This window comes from Frieseomelitta varia, unplaced genomic scaffold (genome assembly GCF_011392965.1).
Source record: "Frieseomelitta varia isolate USP_RPSP 00005682 unplaced genomic scaffold, Fvar_1.2 scaffold_204, whole genome shotgun sequence".
Classification (NCBI taxonomy): Eukaryota; Metazoa; Arthropoda; class Insecta; order Hymenoptera; family Apidae; genus Frieseomelitta; species Frieseomelitta varia.
The window spans coordinates 35,068-58,107 of NW_025109795.1; the positions used below are offsets into that span (position 1 = coordinate 35,068).

Genomic DNA, 23,040 nt, shown 5'->3' on the forward strand with positions numbered 1-23,040 from the left:
ATATAAATATATAAAAATATATAAATATTATCTTTGATTTTTAAATTATAAATTGATATAAAATTTATTAGTACAAATATTAATTTTATCGTTAGTATTAATATCGTTTGTACATAAAGAAAACCATTTTATCAATGCACTTTCATTAAATTATACCTAACCGGAAATCATGTTGTTTCCTCTCTCTTTTCTATTTAGCACATGCAACGTGCGCGTGTATTGGTTCAGCGCTAATCAATTTTGTTTAAAAAGAAATTGATTATCTCGACCAGGAAAGCAGTTAAACAATGGTACGTGATTATTTCGATAATTTTTTTATTGGAAATAAAATATTTAATTGAATTTTTTAAATGAATTATAAATTTGTCAATATAAGCTTGTCAATTCTGTTTGTTAGGTTAGTTGTATTTGCAAACATGCGGTTCATATTTTTGTGTTCTCTTAATATTATACTATTATATAATACTTAATAATAACTATATTTCATTTGACAATATTTTAGGCAAGTACAAAAGTTGATAACCCTGAAAAACCAGGACAAGAAGTAACTCCTATTCACAGAATTAGGATTACATTAACGTCACGAAACGTGCGTTCTCTCGAAAAAGGTAATTTCATTTTTTCTGTATATATTATTTCTATATAATACATTTTTTTATTTTATTACATAAATTTTCAATTTGTTTATTGTTTTAGTTTGTTCGGAATTGATAAATGGAGCAAATAAACAAAAATTAAAAGTAAAGGGTCCAGTTCGTATGCCTACCAAAATTTTAAGGATAACCACGCGTAAAACACCATGTGGTGAAGGATCGAAAACATGGGATCGTTTTCAGATGCGTATTCACAAAAGAGTTATTGACTTGTATTCACCATCAGAAATTGTAAAGCAAATTACAAGCATTTCCATTGAACCTGGTGTTGAAGTGGAAGTTACAATTGCAAATGAATAATCAATTTAAAATAAAACTGTATGAAGTTTCAATAAAAATATAAAAAATTCAAATATTTGTGTAAAATTTGTATTCTAATAAGATGAAATACATAGGTAAGTTAATTGTAATTAACATATAAATATGTAAAAGATTAGAATTTAAATTTCTTGAATAGGACATTAAAAATATTTTGCTGATATAGTAAAACAATTTTTCTATTAATGATAATTTAGACGTTATTGATTTGTTTATTTTATGAAATCGATAGAAAATTATTTATAAATTATAATACATTGTGTACTTATTTGAAATATTCTGCATAATGTCCAGCAAGGCAGTAGCATACTTATAAAAGTATGATTCTGATTTAGGAATAACTGTCAGTTAATGAAACATAGTAATTTGTTAGTTTATTTTATGTTTATTCTTCTTCTTGAGACTCATTTCCAGATTTTTTATCTTCTTCTGCGCCTTCGCCACCACTAAATCCATCCATTCCTTCCACTTCTTCTTCATCATCATCACCAGCAACTTCAGCATTTTCAAGTTCAGCACGTTCCATTTGTCGTGCTAATTCTGCTTCATCAGTTGCAGTAACAACTTTTGGCTATAAATTTAAAAACTGTTACAATATACATAAATTAAACAAAATAAACAAGTTTGTAATAACAATATAACATACAGCCATTTGAACATTAAATACACCTCCCAATGATGTTATCTTATCTTGTATAGCATCAATAGCATCATTTAATGCTTTTAAACCATCTTGTTTTTCTGGTGTAGATGTTGTCATAACTAAAAAAAAATTCAATTTTTAAATTTTTAATTATAGATGAAGATTATGTAACAATGTATATATGTACAAAAATGTACCATATAATGGAGGTGCAATTAAATTAATTTTAATTGGAAGTTCATCTGTAGAAAGAGCTAATCCAGCTTTTAAAGCAGCTTTCACTGCATCAATTCCCTCATAACCATAACAGGCTACTTCTACATCTGCTCTAATTTTAACTGCTTGGGAAGTTAATTTTCGTTTAATATTATTCAATAATACCTCCTTTGTGTGTTCATCAAGTCCACACTCTGCTAAAATAGATGGATCTCTAAAATAACAATATTTTAGCAACTATTATCACGTAAATCTTGCATTTATTTTTACATTTTTCATTCCTTGTACTTACAAAACTGACTGCTTAAAAAAATCATATGCAGAAGCTTTTTGTTTCTTATATTTTTCTTCAAAATGCCATGCAGTTTTTTGATATAATTCTTCTAGCTGATCATCACTATCATAATGTAATAATTCTGCAACATGTCTTAGAATTGAGTTTACAGCCTTTGCCTTTGCATATCTTTCTGTGCATTTTTCTACATCTTCAGCTGATACACGACGTTTACTAAGATCGATGTAACCTAGATTGAATTATTTAATAAATAATTAAATAAGATAAAGATAATTTTCAAATTATTTCATTAATATAACTTTTATATGCTTCACCTTTCTCCTTGTCAACCCTGATAACAACAACTGGTTCAGTTTTTCCTACTCTAATAAGTTTATTAATAGATCTAATACGTCTTCTAGACAATTCAGAAAGAAGGATCATACCTTCAATATTATTATATTCTAACAAATGTACATATGCTCCCATTTCAGCTATGCTACGTACATTTACCATTACTACATCCTCCACTTCTGGATATTTTTCTTTATAAAATCGACACGACAACACCATTTTTATTGCTATATGAAGAAAGTTACATTTATTTAATTTTATAATAGAAATGTTCATGTAAGATATTACAATTTTTTCTAATCATATAAATGAAACTAATTTCTTCTATTAATAAATATCTTTTTCTATATGAAAGAACGTTTATGTCTGTTATATTATTTTAGTAAATTGAAAACAGAAGGTTATCATATAGGTTAATTTTAAAAATTCTACGAATTATGTGATAATAGACTTTTTATAATTACCAATATAAATATATTTGCACAAAAATTGACGAACCGTTTATTTATACTATCAAAATATTCGTAGAATGTTAAAAACTTATTAATGTACGTTAATAATCCATGTGCACTTTTTACTTGATTTTCAATTAGGTTATTAAGAAAAATACATAGTCGTAGCCAACTTGAAGTTTGTTCTAACAACGCGACATCTGTCGCAACGAATATCTTTAGATAAATGTTATGATTAACATCACTATATATAAATTACAAATGTTTTCATTATAAATATACACTAGAAATAAGAAATTAAGATATTTATATATATATATATATATAATATATATATGTATGTGAGCACATATATACATATGTATATAGATGCCAACTTTTTAATATAAATTTAGCATGACACATGAACCGTTTATTCGAATTTCAATTCGATTATCGACTGTAACATGTACACCAACCTATATTCTTTCTGTTACATTGGCTATCCGATTATAATAGCTAATTTTCTTGATACAACTATCTCCAATGACAATCGTTTTCGTGGATAATATTCGATTACCAAGAACGTCATGTCCCAGTCAGGTTAGAAAATGATTGTAATATTATTCCAGTCGTATGTAAACCAAATTTCAGACGAATGTGAAAAACTAAAGTGCACGCGCGATTTCGCGTCCTATGATCAATAATAATCAACAGCACAAACATCAAAATCCAAATGCCTTTGATTTCGAGGAATTGTCCTCATATCGCTAATCGTGGTGATCTCGCATTTATTGAGATTGTGGTGTCACAAAAGGAAAAGTTTAAAAAATGTAGTGAATGTGATACGGATGGGCCTAATTTATGGTTATGCTTATTTCCTGATTGTCGTTGGGTCGGATGCCCAGAAACTCATTTGGATCATAGTATTGTACACAACCAAAAATTTCCTAATCATTGTGCTCATATGAATCTTTCTACAAATCGTATATGGTGTTACTCTTGTAAAAGAGAAGTTATAACTAGGCATGTACCGTCACCACCAATGTCACCTACTCAGGTGGAGATAAAAGCACAAAATAACAAGTTTGCCGGTGATGCACCTATTAATATAGATTGTAAAACAGATGATCTTAATCGACTTATACTGGATAAGTAAGTTTTGTTTTTTCTTTTTATAGATATTTTATATATATATATATATATATATATATATATTTATGAAAATAAATGTTGAAAGTTTCCAACTGTATGTATTTAGAAAATAAAAGGATTCTTTATTTTATGAATAATAGGTTCTATGGTGAGCTTATAAATAGAGTGAACTATGAAAAAGATGGATTATTTAATGAAAAATCTGGTGATTCCCCAGACAGTACAGATTCGGATGAGAGCAAAGATTTTTCTGGAAAGCCAAGGGGTCTTGTTGGTCTTCAAAACATTGGTAATACATGTTACATGAATGCAGCACTTCAAGCTTTATCAAATGTACCTCCTTTGACACAATTCTTCTTGGATTGTGGTCATATGGTTAGCTATATGTCCAAAGATAGAAAGCCTGGTTTAAGCCTAAGCTATTTAAACCTTATTCGAGACATGTGGAATAGGAAAACAAGAGGATATGTTGTACCACATGGAATATTATCTGGTATTCGAACAGTTCATCCAATGTTCAGAGGATATCATCAACATGATACTCAAGAATTCTTGAGATGTTTTATGGATCAGTTACATGAAGAGTTAAAAGAACATATTGAAGATGACCGTGACAGTGTGTTAAGATTGAAGGGACTAGGAGAACAATCTTCAGACGAAGATGAAACTGAAATTGATGGGAATGGTTCTAGCCAGTCAGATGCTGAGTATGAAACTTGTGATTCTGGAGTAAGTGAACAAAGTTCTCTTAGTGATGAAGGTGAACGTGGTACAAAAAGAAGATATTCTAGAGTATCTCAGTCAGAGAAATTAAGAAGTAAATTTACAAATAGAAGTATCAAAAAGTCAACTGTGGAGCAACCATTTTCTCAGCCACAAAGATCAACACAAAACTCACCTGTGAAGTATAGAACTAAGAAACAAATGAAAACAAAAAGTATCATCAGTGACATATTTGATGGTAAACTTTTAAGTAGCGTACAATGTCTAACTTGTGATAGAATTTCAACAAGAGTAGAAACTTTTCAAGATTTGTCATTACCCATTCCAAGTAGAGATCATATTGATATGTTACATCAAGGACCTCTTACTCCACAAAAGGCAGGACCATGTTCAGATGTTGTGTATGTAACTAATCAGTCTGGATGGCTGTCATGGTTCTTACAATGGATGCGTTCTTGGTTTTGGGGACCAGTTGTTAGTCTTCATGACTGTCTTTCTGCATTTTTTAGTGCAGATGAACTTAAAGGAGACAATATGTATAGTTGTGAAAAGTGTAACAAACTACGTAATGGAATTAAGTTTTCAAAAGTTTTAGAACTACCTGAGATACTATGTGTCCATTTAAAGAGGTTTCGTCATGAATTAATGTTTAGTTCAAAAATAGCAAATTATGTTTCATTTCCATTAGAAGGATTAGATATGCGACCATATTTGCACAAAGAGTGTGTATCCAAAGTAACTATGTATGATTTAATATCAGTTATTTGTCATCACGGAACAGCTGGTGGTGGTCATTATACCTGTTATGCATTAAATCCTATTGTGAATAAATGGTTTGAATTTGATGATCAATGTGTCACAGAAGTCTCACCAGAAACTGTAAAGCATTGTGAAGCTTATGTGTTATTTTATAAGAAGTGGTCACCAGAAATGTTACAGTTACGTGATAAAACTATGGAATTAATAGAAATTTCATCCAGAGAATTATCTGATTTGAACTTTTTTGTATCGCGACAATGGATAAATCGTTTTAATACATTTTCGGAACCAGGACCTATAGATAATTCTGATTTTCTTTGTCCACACGGTGGTGTTAATCCTGTTAGAGCACAATTTGTAGATAAACTTAGTATGCCTATTCCACAAGCAGTTTGGGAATATTTATATAATACGTAAGTGTTATGCAGATTATAATTTGTATATTTATTTAAATTTTCAAAAAATTATTTCTTCAGTTAGAATTTAAGTTCTAATGTTTCTAACTTAAAAATTAATGTTTCAGGTTTGGAGGAGGTCCAGCATGTACTCATTTATATGAATGTCCAATTTGTGAAGAAAAATATGAATCGTTACAGAAAAGAAGACAATATGAAATGGAAGTATTTCAACAACTGAATCATAACACAGATAATCCTACTGCTATATATGGATTGGCTATGGCTTGGTTACGTCAATGGCAAAGTTTTGTAAGGGGTAAAGAGACTCAGCCACCCGGACCAATTGACAACAATTCGATTATAATAAATAAAAATGGTCAAAATATTCTTAAAGTTGGTAAGTTTCAAATTAAGACATGTTCAAATTTACAAGTTTATATTTTATTTTAATAAATAATTTTAATAAAACTTATATGTAGGTTCGGATTATGGGCAAATACCAGAAGAACTCTGGCAATTCTTTTTAACTACATATGGTGGAGGACCAGAATTAATGTTGCATTCATGTCAAAGACCTGTCTCTGCTCAGTCTAATATATCATTACATTCCACTTCAAACTCAAATCTAGATCAGAATTTTAAATCCAGTCGTACAGAAGTTAAATCTAATAAACTCTGTATGACTAGGAGTTCTGAAACAATTTCACAACCCGATAGTGCTATTGAAAGTTTAACATCAGATACTGATTCACATCAAACACAAAGGGATGTCAGTGAGTAAATTAATTACTTCAACATCCTATTAATATATACATAAATTAATACTTCGACATGAACATTAAACTTGATAATTGATATCCTCTATTAAAGAATCAATTTCTAATTGTCATGTCTTAATTGCGTTATAGATTATTGTTAGATCTGTAAAACAAAAATATTTTCTTCAATGAAACTATTTGCACAGTATCTGTATAATATTTGAACATTGTGGAATATTATATTATAAAAATTTTAAAAAATATCTATATCTCATGGCATTTGCTTGTGTGTTTTCTGTTTATCACTATGTTCAATTTAATGTAAATTTGTGGGTATACTAATTGTAATTGGTGGGTAATTAGTTAGTACAAAATTTGGTCTGGTACATCTACGACTGTATTATTTAAAGACAAATATTTAGCTGTATTCTCTTAGCCTAAGCTGGTAACATATTATTAGTCCTCCGACTTTGGTGTTAAATTCAACACTTTTCCCCTTTGTATATTTATTATAATATCTATGTGTCATTCCTGCATATACAAAATATCCAAAATTACATTTTCTGGTTTGTATGTATTCATTAAAAAAATGAATGCATTACATACATATATAAGTGGAAGACTGAAAAAAATAAATCGACTTAATTTAGCAGAAATTTTTAGTTAACGCTAATAAAATATATGAAACTTAATTTAAAATCACAACAGAACTTTACAGAATAATAGTAACACAATATACAAAGCTTTGTACCGTAGGAAACTAGTAGAAAATTTCAAACTTCTGCTATAGTCATTTTTATTGCAATTAAGTTATAAATTCATTGATATGTACATATATCTTTAGAATAGAAGTTAGAAGCACTTTTGTTCTGATCTCACGGCCTTGTATTGTTATCGGAATTATTAAATCCAATGATTAGCGTTTATTTTGTATACAAATTATTATAATGAAGTATTTATGTTGTATGCACAAAACGCTCGTTTGGATGTTGTTATAATTTGAATTATAAAACGCAGGGACACAAATGATTGTAAAGTTAATACCAATTATTAATTATCATTATGAAAAGTAACATATCTAAGATAAATAATAAACAAGTTGATTTCTTTATTTATTAAAAACAATTGTTTTTCTGTCTCAATACCTTTAAGATTGTATCATATGAAATAGTAAAATTTCATCTTATCATATAACTACATATAAAATAATGAAATTTTTGTTAATTTCAAATGTCATCTACATGTATGACGTTTTTTTACTATATTAAATTTAATTAATTAAATTTTATAGTATTAATTTATGAGTAAAAAATAATTATTTTGAGTTTTAATATTTATAACATTAATATCTTACTTTGAAGTAGATTGCAACTATAAATAATTTTTCAACATACTAATATTTTTTTTTATAGAGAATAAAAAAATCCAATTTGTGTATAAAAAAACATAGAATTCCAAACTAACTAACAAACTAATACATAGAGTCCTTAAATTACTTATACTTTGAAATATAAAAAAATTCGACAGTTTTTTTTTATTGTTCGAAAAGTTTGACATTTTTTCGAGTAATGAATAGTTTAGAAGATAATTCCATTTATAGATTAAAACACCTGGACACTTATATATATATAACATATTTTTAATCGATCAATTTCTTTGAAAAAATTCCGAAGATATATATATATAAAATTGTTCATGTTGGTATGTATTTAAAAGGTATATAACGATAAAAATATAATATATAAAATAGACAAAATGTGAAATTTCACGTTCAGACAATGTATTGAATATTTGATAACATTTCACAAGAAGTACCTATTTATCTCAAAATTGAGGAAAAAATATATATATATATCTTAAATAATTATTTATTAAACGTATTGTAATTTAAATATTTTATATTGAAATTATTTTGGAAATAAATTTTATTTATCTCCAAAGCTAAAGAATTTATTAAGTGTAAAAAAACTATACATAGACAACTATATTAATTTATTATCAATTTTATCCGATATTTTATTCAAGAATATTACTACCCATTATTTTATGATACATGAAAAATTTTATCAGTTTTATGAATATGAATACAATCTTAACTAATCTCTTATTTGATTTGGTATGCGCAATAAGATATGTACATACATCGCTTTTCCTTTGAAAATATTTCGATAAAGATTATGAACGATAAATGCTAAATACTTTTTACACGATAAGTGTAAAATATTTATTTATATTAGAAAATAAATAAAAAGATCTACTTGTGTATTTTAAAATAAATATTAAAAAGGAGATTTTACCCTGAAAATCTTATATCTGTTCTACTTTTCTATAATTATAAAAAAAAATCGTTTATTGTTTTCCACTGTTATTTTATACATTATTCGAGAAATAATTATCTTACAACCAATTAATACATTAAATAAAAAAATATATTTCAAACAGTGCTTCTCTGATAAATATTGAGAAAGAAATAAAAATGCTTTAGTCTTTATAATTCAAGTTTCATTCAAAAATCATTTGTTCAAATTGCGACTTCCTCTTGCAAGTTTCGATATCAGTCTCGTCTTATCAAGTGCTCTCCCATTCTACATAAACAGGATGTAGAGCCTGATACAGTACAAAATTTACAGTATCAGTAACTTTAATATTAATAATGCTAGATGTAGTTAGATGCCTCAAGAAACATGTAATCAATTCAATCATTTATATGAAACACGTCCATCATCAATTACCAATTTGCAATTTTATTTGCCCAATTTGTTTCGCGTGGGGAGATGTGATTTTACTACAGTACTGACGTGTTGAGAGATATCTCGCGGACCACATCGATCGAGACTTGCGCATTTAAGGGATGCTGGCCATATTCTTCTGATCTCCCAACCCCTGACACGCCAACCCCGTAGTCTCTCTGTCGCGATTAAGAGCTCGCGATTAGGGACTCGACGATCGCGGTAGACCGTAGACGACCATGCGGTATCGTAGCCCACGTAGTTAGACAGTTTTGACCTTTTATTTTCAAGTATTTCCGTTCTTCGGACCTGCTGCTGCTGTGAACCCTTTTTTAGTTTAAGTCTTTCGCTCCGTCTTGGCCAAAGAAATCGGAAAAAACTAAAAAAAAAAAAAAAAGAAAAAAAGAAAGAGAAAAAGAAAAAGAGAAACTAACGAAACGAGACTCGCGCTGGAGGAAGTTGCGCCTGTCGTCGCATTGTTTTCCCTGAAAATTTGCGGGACGAATTCTATTCGGTAAGTGAAGTAAGAAATCGAGACTTCGGTCGATATTTGAGAGCGCAAGAAATCAGGGACGAACATCCATAGAGAAGACATCAGACACGTATATTGAGAAGTTTGGAAGTGATTGTACGTGAAACAAAGCGATTAAATCGATTAAAAACTGATGGAACATGATAAGGGATTGTCGCTTAAACACGGGGTTCGATTACACGTGTATGAAGAATACTCGTTAATTTAGACGAAATTGTGTCAAGCTATATATTCGACCATTCTTCTCATTCAAGTGATTAACATGACCTGTATTGCATCTGTTTTGTGCATCTATGCACTTGTGCTGCATCTGTTATTCTAGTTATTTTTATTAAAGTAGGAAAGCTGATTGAGTTTCGAATTCTTACTAATGTAAATAAGCATAATTAGTTTAAAGAGAATCGTTAAAAAATATACCAGTAGATGATGGTGGAAATATTCTGTGGGAATATCCCAATTTCGTGAACTTTATTGCTTATTGATATTCGTAAAATATGAATATTTATATTACATTTCTTGATACTTTGTATAATATACATGAAAGAAGTATAAACTGAAAGGATTTTATAAATATGTATATTTGATATGCAATATTAGATATGCTTCATAATGGTAGGCACAGAATTACACTGAGCAATACTATTCATTCAAAAGAGTTGATAGTCGTCATGTACTTTTGTACTAATGTTAATTCCTTTATTTTTTATTTTCATGCAAATTCTCGTTTTTGCGAAAATAATTTAGAAAGCAGAATCTAGATAGAGGGTTTCATTTATTAAATATTACAACAGATATTGTATTTTGGATATTTTATATATTTTTGTACATTATGTCTATTTTATGTAAATGCATAAAACTTATACATTAAATAATATAATCTGTATGATCAAGTATCGTTCAACGACACAGTCGAGTATATTGCTTATTATGATTTTCAAATGATAATTTTATAACAAACCTTGAAGAAATTCATATTACACAAGAGTAACTTGCCTTCTTACAGAAGCAACGAATTAAACAATGGCCAATTTTCGCGGATTCTACATACCATCCTTGGGTGCAACGATCAACGTTGCCTGGGAAACATTGAAAGCTAAATGGCCAGAGAACAGTCCCTGTATGGAACTTATTCGCGGTCCAGGACCAGGTCAACCACAGGCTCCAGGACAAAGTGGACATGCACAGTTTAAATCGTTCGACGAGGGTCGCGATAATACGGAAATGATAACTATGAACGGAGATCAAGCATATCGGGACCAGAATAATGTAGCCATCGCCGAGGACTCTTTCAGTTATCAACGAAACGGGTAAATAAATGAAGTATCTTTAATTTAATACATGTAAAATAGTTCAGTACTAGAAAAAAGATCGATTATCAGTGAATATTCATATAATAACGGATAGTAGAACGTCCGGATAATAAGATTTTGAACATAGGCGACCCTACTATACTGTCATTTTTCGATAATTAGAGATAAAGAGAAACTCTCACATAAAAAGAGCTCAATTTAATATTACAGGGACAAAATTAGAACAGGAAGCGTCAGTAGCGGTGAATTTAGCGAATACGATGAAGGTGGCGGCGAATTTGGTGGCTCGGGAGTGAAAATTAACGAATGGCAAGCCGCATGGAACGTTACAAATGCTATACAGGTACTATTCAGATAGATCCTGATATTCATACGATGTCTGAGGATTGATAACGAAACGATCGATCTATTCATTCCACTTGCAGGGTATGTTCATCGTATCGTTGCCATTCGCCGTGTTACGAGGCGGTTATTGGGCCATTGCCGCGATGATTGGTATAGCTCATATCTGTTGTTACACCGGCAAGATACTCGTCGAATGTTTGTACGAATTGGACACCACGACTGGCCAACGCGTACGCGTGCGAGATTCGTACGTAGCTATCGCGAAAGAATGTTTCGGGCCAACGTGGGGGGCCAGAGCGGTAAACATCGCTCAAATTATCGAATTGCTTATGACTTGTATCTTATATGTGGTCGTTTGCGGTGACTTGATGATAGGAACGTTCCCCGAAGGCGCAATCGATACTAGGAGTTGGATGATGCTGATAGGGATATTTTTACTGCCTCTCGGCTTTCTCAAGTCTCTACAACACGTATCGGTGCTTAGCTTTTGGTGTACGATGTCACACTTGTTCATAAACGCGATCATCGTCGGCTATTGCATCTTGGAGATCGGTGATTGGGGCTGGTCCAAAGTGAAATGGACTATCGATCTGAAGAATTTCCCGATCTCCCTTGGCGTGATCGTATTCAGCTACACCTCGCAGATATTTTTACCCACGCTGGAGGGCAATCTGATCGATCGGTCCAAGTTCGACTGGATGTTGAACTGGAGCCACATCGCGGCCGCCGCGTTCAAGTCGCTTTTCGGTTGGATCTGTTTTCTGACTTTCCAAAATGACACGCAGCAGGTGATCACGAATAATTTACACTCGGCTGGTTTCAAAGGTCTGGTGAATTTTTGTCTGGTCATAAAGGCCGTGCTCTCTTATCCGTTGCCGTATTACGCGGCCTGCGAACTACTCGAGAGAGCGTTCTTTAGGGGTAGACCGAAGACGATCTTTCCAACGATATGGACGGTGGATCGCGAGTTAAAAGTCTGGGGTCTAGCGTGGCGAGTCGGCGTGATCGTTTTCACCATTCTTATGGCGATCTTCATACCCCACTTCAGCATTCTCATGGGATTCATAGGCTCGTTCACCGGTACCATGTTATCGTTCATATGGCCGTGTTATTTTCATTTGAAGCTAAAGAGAAATTCCATGGAATGGAGCGCTGTCGCGTATGATTGTTTCGTAATATTTCTCGGGATACTCTTCGGCGTTATCGGAGTGTATGATTCAGGCTCTGCCTTGATTAATGCCTTTGAAATCGGTCTGCCGTTTTGAACGCGTCGCATATATGATTCAGTTTCCACGATCTCCGTTTGTCTCCCTCGCAGAAATAGAAAACTTGAAATACGAATAAAATACATGTAGATATACAGATTCAAGGGAACCATCAATTGCAGCTTGCGTCAATTGATTTTCAACAGTGATTCATTCGATCGCTATCTGCAAATTCATCATACGTATGACAGAATATTATATCGAGTATAAATATGTATGAAACCCCGTACTGCTTTTTATCGGCTGCAGTGCAATCCGCTGATGCGTTTCCTTGAGTATACGAATGTTTTCGATCAACATGACGGCGTTTATATTTTTGCTGATTTTCGAGCGTTTTTAACGTTTTAATCGTACAAAATGATAAGGGGAAATGATTCTAGCTAGATGTCATCGGTTAGGGAGATTCTATAAAAAAAAAGAAAACATGTATCCCTTTGCTCGTTTGAATAGATGTAACATACAGATTTGTTCGATCGGAAAGCTATACAAAAGGTTCGAGACGTTTTGAGATTGTATATTTATATTCAACCAGAACTTACACATATCTAGCAAAATGATCTATTTAAGATGAGAAAATCTAGTAGAAGAAAAAGAAAGAAAGAGAGAGAGAGAGAGAGAGAGAAAGAAAAAGAAGAAGAAAGAATCTATTTGCGTATACATTTTCGGCTTCATCGTAATGTATCCTATCGTCTTCCTCTGGGTTTGTGTCTTCCTTCTTCTTGACAAAAATCGTCGACATTCAGGGGCTTTCTAGGCAAAATATTAGACTACTTAGACCGCAGTGAACGTGACAATATTATATTGCTGGTTGTAAGTGATCGATGTCTTCCACAATACGTTTACAAGCGAAACACACGATGAATATTGTACGTACAAGTTAACTGTTACGCAGATTTCGGGATTTTATAATCGCATTGCGGATCTTGTAATTTCTATCTATAACTTACATGTTGACTACACGCCGCGCCGGGGAGGCGTTGTTCGTTGTTAAATTTACAATAATTAGTGGTAATTTAGTCGGCGCAACGCGTGTAAAACAAGGGGCAACAACGTTTCATATTATACGATCATTTCATGATCTTAGCTGCCAACACACGTTAATAACATGTTAGTACTACTCTGACGTCTCCTCGTCGTGCAAGCGAATGCAAATATGTAACCAGTTATGTACGAACGAGTACAATTAGTTATAATAATCCAACGTCTTCCAAGGCCTTAACAGGCTGCATAGATCACACGTTAGTTTAAGCAATATGAGTGTAGCTGATACAATAGTTTGATGAAAGCTGCGAGATGCTCTTCAAGAGTTTTATCGTTAAATTAACTCAAACGTTAAAAACGTACTCCTTTGTGATTCAGGTCTGTACAATCATTGCTGTTCGACTTTCTCCTCCAAATGTCCATTAGGAATTTCATCTGAACGTTTTGCTAGCATTGCAATTATGTAATTTTTTTGACAAGGTTGATCCGGAAGGAGTCATTTGATTCATTTATGTACTTACATTCAGAAGCTTCATATAGCAATAATTGTATAAGCATCTTAGTTTCTGCTACGTGAAAATAATTGATGTCTCTTATCTTTATTCTTCACAGTGTCAAAACACATATGTATTTATGGGACAAACGTGCGTGGTAATTGTTGCAAGTATTATGTAGGATTATAATCAAAAATTCAATGTGAAAATTTTATTATGGAAAAATGAACGCGGATCGAACCCAAAAAAAGTCAGAAAGAATAAATGATACGGGAATAATATTAATATCGTTGTAACAAGCCTTAATACATCGTTAAAATGATATTAATATTATTATTAATTAGCAGAATTAAGAGTTTTATTCGGTATTTTATAAGTTATCACCTTTTTTAAAGTAGAAAGGGAACAGGAACATCTCGCAGTTACAATACGTTATTTAAATGAGATATGATAATATTTATGAAACGACTCTTCCAATGATGTCTTCCAAGATAATAATAATGATGATGATAATAATAATAATAATAATAATAATAATAATAATAATAATAATAATAATAATAATAATTAATGTAATACGATCTATTGATCGAAGGAAATCTTTGTCAATGATATTAAACGTTATAATGAGAGTTATAGAAGTTAAGCGTTAATCATTAAGATTATGATCAAATTTAATGTATAAATGAAATCATTCGTATATTATTTTAATTTTAAGTTTTCTCTTTTCTCGACGAATCGTTTTCTCCTTACATCATTAACGTAGATGAATCAATGTAAAACAAACATGATTGCCTTGTTATCTGAAAGAAGATAAAGAGAAAATTCAGTAACATATATACGTATATGAATACATAGTATCGATCTTTTATTTTAAAAAATATAACAGCTTCGATTATAATTGTCGACCAAGAAAGGAAATAAACATTAAATAAATACACAGAACGTCGTGCATGAAAATTACAATGATTACAAAAGGAAGTTAAAGAGAAGTTTGAATAACTATTTGTGAATGCAATATTTCCGAAATTAGGGAATTTTTTTCTGATTAAAGGTGTAATATTAATCTTCGAACAGCATGCACGTCGATGGCGGCCGGGTCAGATTTGATTAAAAAAACAAATCTTTATATTAGATTTTTCTTTTATTGAATATTTTTAAATTATTCTGATATATAACGATTGAATATATTTTTACTAACATATATTTATTTTATAATTATACAATTATTCTTCTTTTCTATTTAAATGATAAAAAGATCCTAAAAGATCTTTTAAAGAATCAACGTTTTTCAAGGATTAAGTGCGTTTATTGACATTGGAATTCCTTAAATTCTTAAAATAATCAACGTGTACACGTGTACAAGAAACATTATCGTTTTTCAGCGTTCGTTCTTTTTTTATAACACGGTACTTTTGTACATACATTAACATTATTTGAATCTGACTCATTCTAAGAAATTCGATTTAATATGATTTAATATGATACGAAGATATTCGATTGTAATGTATGAAATGTTCGTTTTTAAGTTGAAATAAAAGCGCTTCTTTTTGACAACACAATCTTATTAATCAACAGTATTTATCAGCGCTATATGCAAATGCGAAATATGTTTTCATTTTTACTTTTATTTTTTACGCAGAATTTCTGGTATCTTTTTAAATATTTTATGATTATGACTGATGCGTGAATAAAAGAAAAAAATAAGTACGAACATATATAAAGACATTTCTGATAAATACTTACTTCGAAAATTAGATCTTTCAGATCAACATTTCATGTATTACAATTTTCAATTTTCTTTTGTAAAATATATCAGACAAATATTTAAGATATTGAAGATAGTCAAATAATACGTTCGATATGAAATAATTAAAATTTTTCTTTCATCGAATAATGTTAAAATATTTATTAAAAATTGATCAAATACTAAGAGAGATTGTGCAATAATGACTGGTTAATTTATTCAGATTTTTATTATTATCTGACATATATGCAGAATAATTATTCGCAATGGTTTATGAATCATCCAATGGAAAATTACTCATTTAAAACGCTTTCGCGAGAGCACAAAGCTTTCGTGACATATCGAAGTCAACCTTATTAATGTTGTAGTTAATTAAAAGCATAATAGATATTATAAAATGATGTAAAATGGGCTTCCATGTGTGTATATATAAATTGTATATCTATATGTATATAATGTATAATTTATATATATACATGTATGTATAAAAATGACAAATGGCAAATATATTATCAAAATTTTACATACGTGCCATTTGCTTTTGTCCAACACCTTTGATTCCTGTAATATATACTCTTTAAATAATTTCATCAGAATTATGAAAAATGTGAAATGAGTAAAACATATATCTTTATATATATTATATTCCTAGAGATAATATCGTGTAAATTTATTATAACCATCCATGTTTTATTAAGAAATAGTAATTGAAATTTAGACTATATATCTACGCATTCCATATGTATTCGTAAAAATTTTATTTTATCTAAAAAAATTTTATACAAAAAATAAATGAAGAATCTTTATGCACATAATATTTATTATATAAGTGACATTTAATCTTCCATAATTAGAATTTCATTTATTTATAAAATAAAAGAAATATTATTAGTTAGCTATTTATTCCAATTTAAAACCTGGAAATTAATAATTGTATTAAATAAGTCATTTAGTATTTCTGCAATGGTGTACTGATGAAATACAATAATGAAGCGATAAGTATATAAAATAAAATTTTTAAAATATTACATGGATACGTGAGTTTTAAATTACACGATGTTATAGAGGATCAACGCGTTAATTTCATTGTCGCTGGTTGTTTGATCCAAAATCCCCATGTAGCGAATTGTTCTCCATCTTGTTCTTTACTTGCACCTCGGAATACTTTGATTTTTACACGTGGTACTTCGTCTAAACAAAAATGAATTTAGATATACTAAAAATTGTATTAACTCTTACCGTATTTTAATCAATTTGCGAATTATTATAATTTGAGACACACGTGATATATAGAAAATTATGCTTTCAATTTTACCAGTTTTCATATCGTCGCTTCGTATAAATGTTTCTTCTGTATTTCCTCTCGCATTTACAGATATTATTAAAGCGAGAAAACAAAATAGGCTGGTAATTTTCTAAAATGACACAGAAAAATGAAATAGGTTTTACTCCTACAAAAATTTAACACTAACTAATTATTAACACTAACGATATGCAGCTTACCAATAATTCCATTGCGATTGATGTAAATACAATGATGTTCCTGGGTAGAATGAATCCTTTATGTAGTGATAAAGAATATTTAGAGCATAACCGAATCAGATTTTTCTGGTTACCAGATACTTTCTGTTATAGAGAAAGTTACTTTTTTAGAAATAACAGTGAAAACTTCGAAACATTAAAATAAATGCCACTATGTCCGCACAATGCAGACAATAAAATTTATGATTGGTTCTTTTCACTTCGTACAAATTACTATTTTTATTATAAATCTCCTTTGAAAAGGTAATTAAGAATCATTTATGAATATAAATAAGCTTATTTAATATTATTTAATATAATATTAATAACATTATTGATAACATATGGATAGCAATTTTTATCTAATTTTTGTTTCACAAACATGATATCCGTCTAACATGAAAGTAAATACATGTAACGAAAAATAGCAGAAAATGAGATGAAATTAATGCAATTCACTACATTTACAAAAACTATAATTATATCTATTTATATATATAATTATATCTGATTTATATATAAGCTGTAATAACTTGTTTTATGCAATTCTTTAAACTCGAGATACTTTCGAAAGGAGTCAAAATAAATATAAGCAGAAGTTATATTTTAGTAATGCATATTTATTGTATCATTCGAATAAAATAGTTTCCATTAGATATAATGATGATACAATTACAATAATGAGACGTAACTCATTCACTTTTTGTATAATGGGTTATTGGGGTTCATTTGGTTGGAACGATTATCTAAATCAGCTTTTGTACCAGCTCCATGGTACCCGGCTTTGTGCCCTTGTCCAGTTGGTGTATGGTTGGGATTAGATTGATTTGCTCTATTATCGACAGCTTTTTTGTCCATCTGCAAAAAAATGCAAAACGTAAGATGTTTTCAGACAACTCAATATTGTAAGACAAGCCAATCACGATTTATTATACGATAATTAATTAATTAATTAATTAATTAATTAATATTAATTTGTTGTAATAAATTTATTTGTAATACTCAATTTGTTATAGTATCATTATGCATAGCATATGGTTTTCATAAAAAAATAAAAAAATATACATCTTTTTGTTCGAGGCTTAATTTTCGAGAAAATCGAATTTGAATGTTCGATAATGCACATGTATGTAAAAGAATATTATTACAATATTATATGTAAATACTTCTATTTCTTTAAATCTCGAAAGATTATAAAATCTAAGATAGAAGAAATAGTGACAAAAAGAAAAGTGATCAGCGAATTTTTGAAATTCACTTTTTTAATTATAACGTTAAAGAAAGATGAAGAATATAAATTGACTAAGGGGAAGAACTAAATAAAATTTTGCGTTAAGGCAATGTTGACTATAAATGGATTAAATAATTAAATGTTAAATTTTTTCTTCTTATCAATATTAACAATGCATTTATAGATGATAAATAACGACATGACCGTTTATAGGCACAGACCTATTTTGGACATATAAATTTCAGAACAGACTTCAAATCATATTTGTACAATTATATAGGGTGTTATAAACAATTTTTTATTACACTTATTGATGAATATTTTATATTTCTAACAATAGTATCGTATAAAATAGCAACATATAGAGAAACGATATTAAATATAATACTTCGCTTACCGTTAAATTTATGCAATTTGTAATTATTAGCAATCTTCTTTCTTGCTCCGATAAATCAATTCTGTTCAAATGGCGAGCTCAACGTCGTATAAATATACAAAACCGAAGAAATGGAAGGGGAAAAAGATAATCCCCTACTTATCCTCTGATTAGTAAGGGAATCCCCGATTTTAATCCAGTAACAATCCATTACTAAACGGATATTACCATCGCATATTACTAATATGATTACACTAATGTTTTATTATTAAATTACGCATTTAATATTTGTTTATACAAAACTTTAAACATTAAAGATACAAACATGCATACAATACACATAATATATAAAAATATATCCAAAGAAAATAATTTGTAATGAAATTATTTTATAAATTTTAATTTATTTTCTTAAAGATGCATACAGTGCTTGCAACATATAAAAAAAATAATACGTTTAACTATATATTTGTATAGTTGGCAAGTATTTTAATTTTAGTTTTCATTGTTATAATCCATTTATAAAAATTATTATAATTTATAATAATTAAAAAAGTTTCTTTCTTTTAACTTTTTACATTCTAAAATATTATAAAATTATAATATTGTTATGCATTTGATTATTTGATGTGGTTCGCGTTGGTTGGTACTTGTACTCTATTCGTCAGAGTGCGTGAAAATTCAAAATCATTACTAGGATATATAGTCGCACTTTTATTTCAAAATAATATTATATTATAAAATTATATTATTAATTGTTAAAAATACGAAAATATATTAAATTGAAATTATTTTCTTTTTGCAATTTCTAATTGTTATAATTTGTAATATAACTAAACTTAGAATTTTCTATATGTATATGTTAAATAGTTGGTATTATTAGTTCAATTTATATTCTAAGGAGGAACCTTTTAAAGGGGGTATTACGGTTTTATAAATCGCTTTATCAATTAATGTATTCTTGAAATCAATGATGATGGTTTGGATCTATTTTATTCAATTATTAATTTAAAAATTTCTGATCATTTTTAGAATTAATCGTAAGTTTCCCACTAAATATTTTCATTAAAATTAAATTAATTTAAATAAATTAATTATAGATCATATTAGAACGTTTTATTGAATTTTTATTTCATCAAAGTAAATTTATATGACGTATATCTTAAAATAAATTTATAGATCTTTTGTTTAAGTTGCAAAAAATCTTGGAGAGGAGGATCATATCTTGGTATATGATGGAAAAAATGCACGGAGTAAAAAGAAACCATTGATTTATGATATATTTTATTCAAACATGTATTTATAAATTATGCATTACAACTTTTCAATTGCTAAAAATAATTTAAATATATATATATACTGAAAATAAAAATTAACAAAAATATATATATTTAATAAATAAAATTAAAAAAATTCTCCTATGATTGATATACGTTGTAGGAATGATTGAGACTGACAAGACAAAAGTTGATAATTTAGCCTTGCAGAATTATTTGTTGGATATAAATTCTTTCTTCTAATGTTCTCAAGCAATATTTGTGGTTCAAATCTTGGTTTTATATTGTTTTGTTTAATAAACGAATCTGTGTTATTTCTCACAGAAGTAGAGAAGTGTCCATCAGAAGTAGTATAAGTTTCATAAGTGTCAATATTTTCACTATCATCAGCTTTATAAATTCCTGAGGGTGGTGCAGCAACTTGTACTTTCAAAGATTCATGTTCCGGATCGTTTGTATTTATTTTACTTTCTTCTTCTATTGCTGTAATTTCAGCTACTTTACCACTTACGGATGGCAAAGGATCGATTGTATTTTTATTATTATTATTTTCTATCTCATTTATAAAAGTGTGCCTCATTTCAGATAATTTTATAATTTCAATTGGTTCTTTGTCATCATGTTGATCTTTACTATCTTTTGGATGCGAGATATGCTCTATATTTTCCTTTTCTGTCTTATCATTTACAGGAATAAATTTCCATAACATTGCTTTTTGATCTGGAAATAAATGCTGATTTCTGTGGCAACAGTATAATGCTCCAGGATCTATAGGATGTGCTTCTGTATTAAAAATATATCCACCAGCATCTACAATACATTGACCCCATTGTGTTTCTATAATTTCTCCTTTCTGGCCAGAATTATGAATGAAATTATCAGAATCAAAAAGCAGATAAAGATATTTAGTTGTTTCTGCTAAGAAAAATGACTCCATTCTATCAGCTTTCCGATGGTCCCTAACATCATTGATAGTTGCATAGCCACATGTAGTTTTAGCACTATGTTGCAAACTTCTTAATATATCTACTCCTACTTGTATTAGGTAAGGATCTCCTGTTGCTCTATATAAATACATAACTGATTCTATCAGTTCTGGTCTCAATGGATATCCTTCTCTATTAGTGCTTGCTTCAGCTTGTGGTATGTTATAAAATTCTGGTGTGAATCCAAATTGCTTCCAAACACGATGGTAATTATGCAATGATTTCATTGCATCTTCAATTTCACCAAATAAACTTAATACTCCAGGCCAATAAGCATCTAAAGACTGAAACACTGGTAAGGTTACTTGACCTTTTGTCATAGAAACCCATAAATGCCAATCCTCTCGGCGAATATACTTTTCAACAGCAGCTTTATGCTCATGAAAAATTGTTGCTAGTAGTGGATCTTGAAATAATAAAGTACCTTTGGCTAAATATTCAAAATAGGAATCAATACCTGCACCAATTCCAGAATCCTGAGCTGTCCAATGGCCGGTTAATACATCTATGTGGTTACCCACTAATCCAATATTTGATTTATAATAATTTAATGCTTTAATAGCATTCATAGCTACTTCTTCATACAATGGATCTCCAGTTAATCTGGACAAAGTTCCAAATTCTAATATAAATGTACCTATCCCAGCAGTGCATGTGATACTTGTTTCACCTTCAGGTACTCCATATTTCAAATTAACAGTACCATATGGCATTCCTGTTGGAGTGTCAAAAGCTGCAATCAAACGCTTTGCCATATCTTCTGCAAGGCGCAACAGTGGCCCATTACAAGGCCATCCTGGTTCTAAATTAATGCCTGCTTTACGTGACAAGAGATGAGCACTCAGCAATCCTCCAACTACTCTTATGTTAGTTTCAAATACAGAGACATTGATATTAGCTTCAAAGTTTGCTCTAGCACTTATAATTTCTGCTACACGTCGAAATTCAGAGAAATTGCCCATTATAGCAAGAGTATCCAAGGCATCAATAAGCGTTAATGAAAAACTGCCCCATGTATCGAATCCATCGCAACTTAATGATCGTAATTCGTCATAAGGATAAGCATATGTTAAATAACTTGAATAAGCATGATCAAACATAGATCGTACTTCTTCTCTTAGAGCGATCAGATCTTTCTTTTCGTACTCACGTAGCCCATTTACCAAAGATAAAAAGCCAAAATATAACCATACATCAAAAAAATACGTTTTGATAATCATTTTGTTTAGATTTGTTCATCAATTGAGATCTTATTGATCACAGTATAAATGCATTAATATAAAATAACTTTTTTTTAAACGTAACATTATTTAACAAAGTATTTAAATATCTTTAAAAATCGGCATTTGTCTTGATGCGAAACATGACTTATTTTTAAGTAACTTATTATATTTTGACATCTCTTGAAAAGTGCTGATTTTACAGGGTGGAATCGTATGTTTTTTAAGCTCATTAAGGGATATTTGTATGTATATGTATACTGTATTAAATATGCATATTTATCTAATAATAAAAACACTTAAATGTAAATAAATAAAATGAAGGACTTACAATTTATTTCAAT

The 23,040-nt window shown here is 29.6% G+C and overlaps 5 protein-coding genes across 9 annotated transcripts; 3 read left to right on the forward strand and 2 right to left on the reverse strand.

Annotated features, from left to right (window-relative positions):
• Positions 1-137: 137 nt before the first annotated feature.
• LOC122526952 (40S ribosomal protein S20) lies at positions 138-1,002 on the forward strand. Its single transcript, XM_043650668.1, has 3 exons — positions 138-290; positions 503-608; positions 697-1,002. Exons 1-3 carry the CDS (start codon positions 288-290, stop codon positions 951-953), a joined length of 366 nt encoding a protein of 121 aa, XP_043506603.1. The 5' UTR covers positions 138-287; the 3' UTR covers positions 954-1,002.
• Positions 1,003-1,145: 143 nt separating this feature from the next.
• On the reverse strand, positions 1,146-3,168 carry LOC122526951 (eukaryotic translation initiation factor 2 subunit 1). 3 transcript variants are annotated; one of them, XM_043650667.1, is made up of 6 exons: positions 3,011-3,168; positions 2,440-2,685; positions 2,123-2,354; positions 1,812-2,044; positions 1,618-1,733; positions 1,146-1,542 (listed from the first exon to the last, which is right to left on the reverse strand). In XM_043650667.1, the coding sequence occupies exons 2-6, from the start codon at positions 2,675-2,677 to the stop codon at positions 1,357-1,359; spliced, it is 1,005 nt and encodes a 334-aa protein (XP_043506602.1). In that variant the 5' UTR covers positions 2,678-2,685; positions 3,011-3,168; the 3' UTR covers positions 1,146-1,356. The 3 variants fall into 3 exon arrangements, with proteins under 3 accessions (XP_043506602.1, XP_043506601.1, XP_043506600.1); XM_043650666.1 differs by having other exon boundaries at positions 2,957-3,168; XM_043650665.1 differs by having other exon boundaries at positions 2,923-3,166.
• A 152-nt stretch (positions 3,169-3,320) lies between these two features.
• LOC122526962 (ubiquitin carboxyl-terminal hydrolase 20-like) lies at positions 3,321-8,082 on the forward strand. The gene is made up of 4 exons (XM_043650685.1): positions 3,321-4,044; positions 4,185-5,939; positions 6,050-6,321; positions 6,404-8,082. Exons 1-4 carry the CDS (start codon positions 3,626-3,628, stop codon positions 6,703-6,705), a joined length of 2,748 nt encoding a protein of 915 aa, XP_043506620.1. The 5' UTR covers positions 3,321-3,625; the 3' UTR covers positions 6,706-8,082.
• On the forward strand, positions 6,579-13,286 carry LOC122526965 (vesicular inhibitory amino acid transporter). 3 transcript variants are annotated; one of them, XM_043650692.1, is made up of 4 exons: positions 6,579-6,697; positions 10,947-11,250; positions 11,464-11,596; positions 11,679-13,286. In XM_043650692.1, the coding sequence occupies exons 2-4, from the start codon at positions 10,964-10,966 to the stop codon at positions 12,861-12,863; spliced, it is 1,605 nt and encodes a 534-aa protein (XP_043506627.1). In that variant the 5' UTR covers positions 6,579-6,697; positions 10,947-10,963; the 3' UTR covers positions 12,864-13,286. The 3 variants fall into 3 exon arrangements, with proteins under 3 accessions (XP_043506627.1, XP_043506626.1, XP_043506628.1); XM_043650691.1 differs by lacking the exon at positions 6,579-6,697 and adding an exon at positions 9,175-9,925; XM_043650693.1 differs by lacking the exon at positions 6,579-6,697 and adding an exon at positions 9,955-10,039.
• A 7,263-nt stretch (positions 13,287-20,549) lies between these two features.
• Positions 20,550-22,993, reverse strand: LOC122526964 (ER degradation-enhancing alpha-mannosidase-like protein 2). The gene has a single exon (XM_043650690.1). The coding sequence runs from the start codon at positions 22,694-22,696 to the stop codon at positions 20,618-20,620; it is 2,079 nt and encodes a 692-aa protein (XP_043506625.1). The 5' UTR covers positions 22,697-22,993; the 3' UTR covers positions 20,550-20,617.
• Between the last annotated feature and the right edge of the window lie 47 nt (positions 22,994-23,040).

Excerpts from the sequence above, each read along its gene's own strand:
- LOC122526952 (XM_043650668.1), top strand. Across the intron at positions 609-696 it reads CGTGCGTTCTCTCGAAAAAG|TTTGTTCGGAATTGATAAAT; the intron begins GTAATTTCATTT and ends TTATTGTTTTAG.
- LOC122526951 (XM_043650667.1), bottom strand. The coding sequence starts at position 2,677 with ATGGTGTTGTCGTGTCGATTTTATAAAGAAAAATATCCAGAAGTGGAG. Across the intron at positions 2,045-2,122 it reads TTTTTTAAGCAGTCAGTTTT|AGATCCATCTATTTTAGCAG; the intron begins GTAAGTACAAGG and ends TTGTTATTTTAG. Across the intron at positions 1,734-1,811 it reads AATTGCACCTCCATTATATG|TTATGACAACATCTACACCA; the intron begins GTACATTTTTGT and ends ATTTTTTTTTAG.
- LOC122526964 (XM_043650690.1), bottom strand. The coding sequence starts at position 22,696 with ATGATTATCAAAACGTATTTTTTTGATGTATGGTTATATTTTGGCTTT.
- LOC122526965 (XM_043650692.1), top strand. The coding sequence starts at position 10,964 with ATGGCCAATTTTCGCGGATTCTACATACCATCCTTGGGTGCAACGATC. Across the intron at positions 11,251-11,463 it reads TTCAGTTATCAACGAAACGG|GGACAAAATTAGAACAGGAA; the intron begins GTAAATAAATGA and ends TTAATATTACAG. Across the intron at positions 11,597-11,678 it reads ACGTTACAAATGCTATACAG|GGTATGTTCATCGTATCGTT; the intron begins GTACTATTCAGA and ends TTCCACTTGCAG.
- LOC122526962 (XM_043650685.1), top strand. The coding sequence starts at position 3,626 with ATGCCTTTGATTTCGAGGAATTGTCCTCATATCGCTAATCGTGGTGAT. Across the intron at positions 4,045-4,184 it reads AATCGACTTATACTGGATAA|GTTCTATGGTGAGCTTATAA; the intron begins GTAAGTTTTGTT and ends TATGAATAATAG. Across the intron at positions 6,322-6,403 it reads TCAAAATATTCTTAAAGTTG|GTTCGGATTATGGGCAAATA; the intron begins GTAAGTTTCAAA and ends ACTTATATGTAG.